The sequence below is a fragment of the Tarenaya hassleriana genome, unplaced genomic scaffold (assembly GCF_000463585.1).
Source record: "Tarenaya hassleriana unplaced genomic scaffold, ASM46358v1 Cleome1, whole genome shotgun sequence".
Lineage (NCBI taxonomy): Eukaryota > Viridiplantae > Streptophyta > Magnoliopsida > Brassicales > Cleomaceae > Tarenaya > Tarenaya hassleriana.
The window spans coordinates 7,415,054-7,421,744 of record NW_010960187.1 but is presented as its reverse complement, the minus strand read 5'-3'; the positions used below and the strand labels follow the sequence as shown (position 1 = coordinate 7,421,744).

At 40.3% G+C, this 6,691-nt stretch overlaps 2 protein-coding genes across 7 annotated transcripts in view; one reads left to right on the top strand and one right to left on the bottom strand.

Annotated features, from left to right (window-relative positions):
* Positions 1-1,236, top strand: part of LOC104817477 (dof zinc finger protein DOF1.8-like) — a 2,049-nt gene extending 813 nt beyond the window's left edge. For both annotated transcript variants that reach the window (XM_010546698.2, XM_010546692.2), the window contains exon 3: positions 1-1,236. In XM_010546698.2, the coding sequence (XP_010545000.1) occupies positions 1-953 (953 nt within the window). In that variant the 3' untranslated portion in view covers positions 954-1,236.
* A 1,896-nt stretch (positions 1,237-3,132) lies between these two features.
* On the bottom strand, positions 3,133-6,280 carry LOC104817445 (ORM1-like protein 3). 5 transcript variants are annotated; one of them, XM_010546651.2, is made up of 4 exons: positions 5,777-6,280; positions 5,227-5,375; positions 3,743-3,911; positions 3,133-3,481 (listed from the first exon to the last, which is right to left on the bottom strand). In XM_010546651.2, exons 1-3 carry the CDS (start codon positions 5,954-5,956, stop codon positions 3,773-3,775), a joined length of 468 nt encoding a protein of 155 aa, XP_010544953.1. In that variant the 5' UTR covers positions 5,957-6,280; the 3' UTR covers positions 3,133-3,481; positions 3,743-3,772. The 5 variants fall into 5 exon arrangements, with proteins under 5 accessions (XP_010544953.1, XP_010544961.1, XP_010544969.1 ...); XM_010546659.2 differs by having other exon boundaries at positions 3,133-3,467; XM_010546667.2 differs by having other exon boundaries at positions 3,133-3,443.
* Positions 6,281-6,691: the final 411 nt, after the last annotated feature.

Sequence of the window (6,691 nt, the reverse complement as noted above, 5' to 3'; positions counted from 1 at the left end):
CGGCGGTCGGGGCGGCGGCGGAGAGAAAGACAAGGCCACAAAAGGACCAAGCTTTGAACTGTCCGAGGTGTAACTCAACGAACACCAAGTTCTGTTACTACAACAACTACAGCCTGACTCAGCCAAGATACTTCTGCAAAACCTGTAGAAGGTACTGGACTGAAGGTGGATCTCTTAGAAATATCCCAGTAGGCGGCGGATCAAGGAAGAACAAGAGATCTTCCTCCTCTTCAAACCCCCCATCCTCTTCTCCGAAGAAACATCTTTTCGTTAGTAGAGCACCGCCACAACAGCCGCCATCTTGTCAAAACCCTAAGATCACAGATACCCACGAAGCTAAAGGCCTAAACTCGGCCTTTTCTCAGGCGATCGGGAATGCCCATGAAGCTAAAGAGACGAACTTGGCATTTTCTCAAGGTTTTGGGAATGCCCATAACAGTGTTTCTGAGTTTCTGCAGATGCCCAACATCATAAAGAACCCACTGGTCTCACCATCATCATCTTCTGCTTTTGAGCTTCTGGGGATCTCAGCATCGTCGTCATCATCATCTTCTGCTTCTTCATGTTCCACTTTTATGGCTTTGCCCACTGCTCACGACCCATCAGTTTACGCCGCGGCGGTATCTGGGTTTGGTCTGAACTACCCACCAATGCAAGAGTTCATAAGGCCAGCTCTGGGTTTCTCCCTTGATCCTCATGACCCTCTGAATCGGGAAGACGGTCCCAATGCGACAACCACAAGTGGGAGGCTTTTGTTCCCATTCGAGAATCTGAAATTACCTGTTTCATCATCAAGTACCAACAGTGGCGGTGGCGGTGGAGATAATGGAATCGATAACAGCAATCACCATCAAGGAAGTACTGATGAACATGACAGGGAAGAACAGGCGGACCAATCCGGCGGGTTTTGGAATGGCATGTTGGGTGGTGGTGGTCTTGGTGGATCATGGTGATTATGGGATCAAACTATTGAAATTTTCATCAAAATTTAAAAAAAAATGATGAGAGAGGTTAACTACCAACCGGTGGGGGTATTATTTACTCTTTGATTATGTTTCTCTTTTATATATATATTTTTTTTCGGGTTCTGTCACTAAAAGAATTTATTATAACTTTGTTGGGTTGGGGATTGTATGACTTTGTATTTAGGCTCTTAATCTCTTTAGTTCATTACTGATTCATCTGTAACAACTCTCTCTCTATATATATATATACACACATATACATATACATATATATACATGCCGTAAGACTGTACTCGAGGCACAACACAACAACTGTTTTCTGTTTTTCTTCTTCTTAGTAAAAACTAAATCAAACCCTTGTGTTGTTTCTATACTAAATACGGAAAATAAGTGCTTAGTGATTGGATTTTTTTTTTTACTTCATTTACGGACAGATGAATTTACGTATAGACCCCTGCTCCGGTTTTCTTCACAAGTGGCCATAAGATTAGCCAGCTGCCATATTTCCAACCACATCCAAAGAAAGAAGAGCGTTCTATTACAAATAAATTTCACACTGTCTTGACTTCGTTTACATGCTGTTTATATATTGGAGATTTGAAATGGAAAATATTAAATGCAGAAGAAATCAAATAAATTAAATTCAAAACGGGCGATGATTACGTCCACGAGGGAGCGCTCTGGGGCTGTGGTGGGGGGAGAGAGAGCGAGGTCTCCGTTGATTGAGGGCTTCAAAGTGGGTCCCACTCGAACATTCCCCTGTCTTCCCCTCTCCCGATGCTCCCGTTATTTTCGTATTATTCCCCCAACATAACGCTGTAACATGATTGGATGGACCTATTTCTTACGCTGTAACATGAGATTACGTTAGACCTTAGCTAACTAACTTTCATTGGAATTTTATTTATTTATTTGGACCGTCGGAATTCTCCCACTTGTTCCCATTAAAACCTACGTCTATTATATGATACGATTAATTGAAATACGAACGATGTTTCATAGTCTGCAGTACGTAGGGCTGGACCTATCGGGAATCGTTCTGGGTTTGGGATGGGAACGGTTCGGTTTTTCGGTTTTACAAAAATAGATACCAATCGGTTTTTGTATTATGTTCGGTTCGTTTCAGTTCCAAATTTTATAAAAAATTAGATTTTTTTTAACAAAATTTGGTTTTTCGGAGATTTTTTAAAATTTGGTTCGATTCAGTTTGGCTTTGGAAAATTCGATTTTCTAAAAATAATACCGTGCGATAATTTAAAACGGTTTGAATCTGGAAAAATATCAAACGCCCACCCCTAGTTTGCGGTATCTCCACTTACTTGAATTTGCTTTCACACGTGGAAAAAATAACTCGTTAGTGAATTGAGTTCGTTCGTTCCATGCTTTTTTTTTTTGTTACCGTCAGCTAATGTTTGTCGTGTAATAAAATAATTACTACGATAATTCTCTTTCGACGGAGAGAGAAAAGATGATTTCATCACAAGGAAACAATCAATTGGTTGTCTAAAAAGAATCCAAAATATTTATTAGGAAAATGTATGAGCTCAAGAGTGTAACGGAGTCATGAACCACATAACGTACACCGTTGCATATATTCATTTTAAGCAAAAACAACTCTCCTATTATACCGTAAATCACCACACAGATACATACATATATATATATATATATACATAGTGTTAGTGTATGAGAGAGAAATTGTGCAGATACTACATACGTTCTCATATACGTGGGTGTATGTATATATTGTTGTATAAATGTACACTTGAGTGTAGGGATTATGGTGATTGGCTGTAAGGCACTAAGATTGAAGAGAGGAAGGAAGTGGGGGATGAGTTGGATGACGAAGCGCTAAACGTACCCCTAAATCAAGTTTAGAACCACTAACTTAATGTTTTCTATGTGATTAATTAGTGGTTTGTTTTAATAACAAATTATGCATGCCTTGCATAAATTAATATTTACACTAATTTAAATTATCATTAATTTTTTCCTCTCAAAAGTTTTTTCAATATATAATGGCGCCGCCCAATCCATGTCAGCTCTTTTTTTTTTTTTTTTTTTTGCCGTGAAGAAGGAAGGGTAACGGAGCGGTTAATGGATGACGTGTGAGATATTATAGTAAATGTGTTAAAAGAGTTACGGTTTCGTAAGGAGCCGAACAGGGTGATTTTAACTGGGGGTTCATCCGTCTATACGTAAGCAAAGGGATTTTAACTGGCAGGTAAATGCATATGAAAGAGAACGAAGAAATAAACAAAAGACAGTTATAGAGAAAAGAGGCGACATTCCACGAAACAGGACTCCGCTTTTTAACCAAACCCCCGAAGTCACATAGATTGCGTGACTACACTTTTTCACGGACATTGCCAAAACCCAAGTGTTCTTAAGGCGTGTGTTCCTCCAGCTACTACTAACCCATCTCTGTCTGCTCTGCTTAGGTCATCTCTCTCAAACTTCCTTGTAACACACGTAAACCTAATCTTAGCAGTTGGCAGAAGCCTGCCAAATCAGTACTTTGATTCATAAAAGACAAAAGAAGAACAGATTGAGATTTCACCATCTTTATAGCATGATAATAACAATAATAAACAAGTGAGGAGGAAGAGCTATTGTTCTATGGAGCCTTACAACTTTCGAGATTGAGTATATATTGCTTACTTTTACATAAGAATCTAAAAGGGTATATATCTCATATGTGGTGGGTATATCCATTTCTGGTCCCAATGTCTGTACATATAGATAGATAGATACGTTGATTAAGACTTACAAATTACCTTTTACCAAACAAAGGCACTGCGCCTTCCTCATTGGTCGGCGTTGATTCCAAATATACGGACCTTGTGCATGTGCGGGAATTTCGCAACCACCAGTATAAATACAGCCAGTGTGTTGAGGAATAGCATCGGATGTTGATAGTCCGTCGTGTGCGAGGCTATCAAGTACCTGCTTACAAAAGCATTCATGAGATCCTATCCCTTTTCTTTTTGGTATATATCACTGCCAAATATCAAGGAATATGTCCAAACATATTAACACCCAGCACAACAGAACAGACACTAAAGGGCCGACTTGACTCAGCAGTAAAACCATTTACCGTGGGGTCTGAGGTCGCGGGTTCGAATTCACCTCTCTACACTAAAATGTAGGGGTAAGGTGGCCTAATATATTCCCTTCCCCAGCACCCTCACTAGATGGGGATACGAACTGGGTTGGTCCTTTTACAACAAAACAAACACTCCAAACACAGAAAAAGATCGGGTTACAGACATCAATCTGTCCGACTCTGCTACTTCAGAATATTACTAGATTGGAAGAGAGAAGAGGAAATGTGATGATATTGGTACTGAATATACAACTCCTCTCATAGGGTGATAATAAACCAAGAATGATAAGTAATTCAGTATAAGATTGAGAAGTGTTACTAAACCACCATATGAATGTCTGAAGAATGAATATAGGATCTCAGGGCGAGATGCAGGGTGGATGCACAAAACCAAAACAAGGTTCGCCATTCAGACATTAGAAAAGTCTCCAAACCTAATTTACAATAACAAGCAAGCAGGTCCTAACCTAATCACAGAATGGATCCAAAGCCAAATTTGGGATCATAAAAGTTTTGAAGCAATACTCGACAACTACTGGAAAACTGGAAAGGGCACTAATTGTATTCCGCATAAAATGGGGCTACCTATTCATGAAATATAGTGGAACAAACAAGTCACAAATGCAGTAGAAAGAAAAACATATCAGCCGTGTCATACGTAGAATAATGAACAAGAATCAATTCTCCTTACCAACAACTAGCATTTTATTTAACAGACAGGGAATGACTTCTTGGATGTACCTCTCTAAGTAACGAGGGTGATAGGGATGGGTGATAATACAAGAGGTAACACCTCTTTCTATTCTTTCGAACATCTGAAAGCAGAGGGCAGTGGATAATATGATACGTACATAACCTTAAGACTTAAGGAAAGGAGCACCTAAGCAAGTCATGTGCTAGATTGAACTGAGAAAATGTAGTATAACTTGCATGAGACAGCAGGATGCTTATTTCAAAGTAAAGGGCCTAGTGAAAGATGGTGAAAGAAATATGATAAAACACGCTCATTATCTTACATATTCCCCGCTCAAAATATAGTTGGCATAGAATGTCATAAACTCTAAATGAAACCCAAGTCTGTCGACACGCTTTCAAGCTCAGATGTGAACAATAAAACAAAACCCAGAAGCATTATATGAGGGAAGAAAAGCTTACAGGACAACAGGAACAACGGTCAGGAACTTCCTGTTGCGTGTGAGCTGCTTGCCGTTGTCTATCTGTTCCCACCAGGTTAACCTATTGTAGATCCCCTGGTCATCGGCAAAAGGTGTGCCCTTCCTCCAGTGAAAGGAATGATATGTCACCTACAAGAAGATCAGAGTTCTGTCATTATCACCATTCACCACCGTTTGTTTACTTGAATACAGCTACAAATCTAAATTCCCACTCTCATGATTATCCATAAAAACTGTGAAGCAATCTCACAGCATGGGTCGAGTTTCCAATCCCTGTCATAAGAGAATTAGTTCCTCCTACAACTGTTCAGTATCCGTGAACAAGCATACCAGAAGCATAACTATCAATCAGCAGAACTTTTTCTCAAGTCGATCATCCAAATACCAAGAAATCCATCCACTTCAATCGGTAAAATAAAAAACCCAGAGGCGACCATAGACACATAACAAACAGATCGATACCCAAGAGACCGATATCACATCGAAAAACTAAAGGAAAAAGGAAAGGGTGATAGAAAGAGAGAGATTACGACGAAATGAGCGAGATGAACGATGGTCCAGGCCATGCCCGGAGAGCAGCCGAAGACGGAGAGGACGATGAGCCACGAAAAGAAGAGGATGAGGATGTAAGTGGTCCAAACACCTGGGTACGTGAACCACTCCGTATTCCGATTCACATCTGTAGGCGGCACCGCCCTCACGTACATCATTCTCCGCCGCCGATTTCCCTCCGCTTCTTCTTCTTCTTCTTCCTCCTACGAAGTTCTTATTCGCCGGGGACCAAATCGATTCGCGAGACCGGTGATCGATGAGAATCGCAGCCGGATTTTGACGAACGCGAGGATCGTTTTGATAATCCTTTCGTTTTCTTCTTGTCTGATCGCCGATCTCTCTCTCTCTCTCTCTTTCTATTCGAAGGAGAGAGACGTGCTCTCTCTCTCTCTGCGTGTTTTGGGTTTGAGGTTGGGCTTTCTTGGATCTCTCTCTTCGAAAGCATTTATAGAAGTTATCGGGCTGAATAAATTTTCGGCAGAAAATTCAATTTTACAAAGCCACCTCTACCCCTGCATATACACATACCATAAAGGCATACTTACACGCGTGTGTGTGTGTGTATATATAATATAACTATACATATTTATAGATAGCGGTTGCAGATAAATTGATAGGTTGGTGAAGCACTTTTAATATTCACATGTCGGCAACTTAATTGATTAGGCCCAAGATTAATTGGAGCCTATAAGATTGGGCCCAAAAAGCCCACTAATACCTAATGCCCTAAAACAGCGACACGTAGCAGCTGACAGAACTCTCAAGTGGGAGCCACTAACTCGGAAGTACAAAAAAAAAAATCAAACAAATTACCACAGTAAGTCTGTAAAAGGGTAAGAGTTTTGGGGACTGGGATTCCACTGTCCCCTTTGAACCGACCGTCTCAAAATCGA

What these genes read in the sequence shown, in the direction of transcription:
- LOC104817445 (XM_010546651.2), bottom strand. Translation starts at nt 5,956, where the DNA reads ATGATGTACGTGAGGGCGGTGCCGCCTACAGATGTGAATCGGAATACG. An exon ending in TTCATCTCGCTCATTTCGTC is followed by an intron (nt 5,376 to 5,776) that starts GTAATCTCTCTC and finishes ATCTTCTTGTAG; the next exon opens with GTGACATATCATTCCTTTCA. An exon ending in ACCGTTGTTCCTGTTGTCCT is followed by an intron (nt 3,912 to 5,226) that starts GTAAGCTTTTCT and finishes TTTTGTAAGCAG; the next exon opens with GTACTTGATAGCCTCGCACA.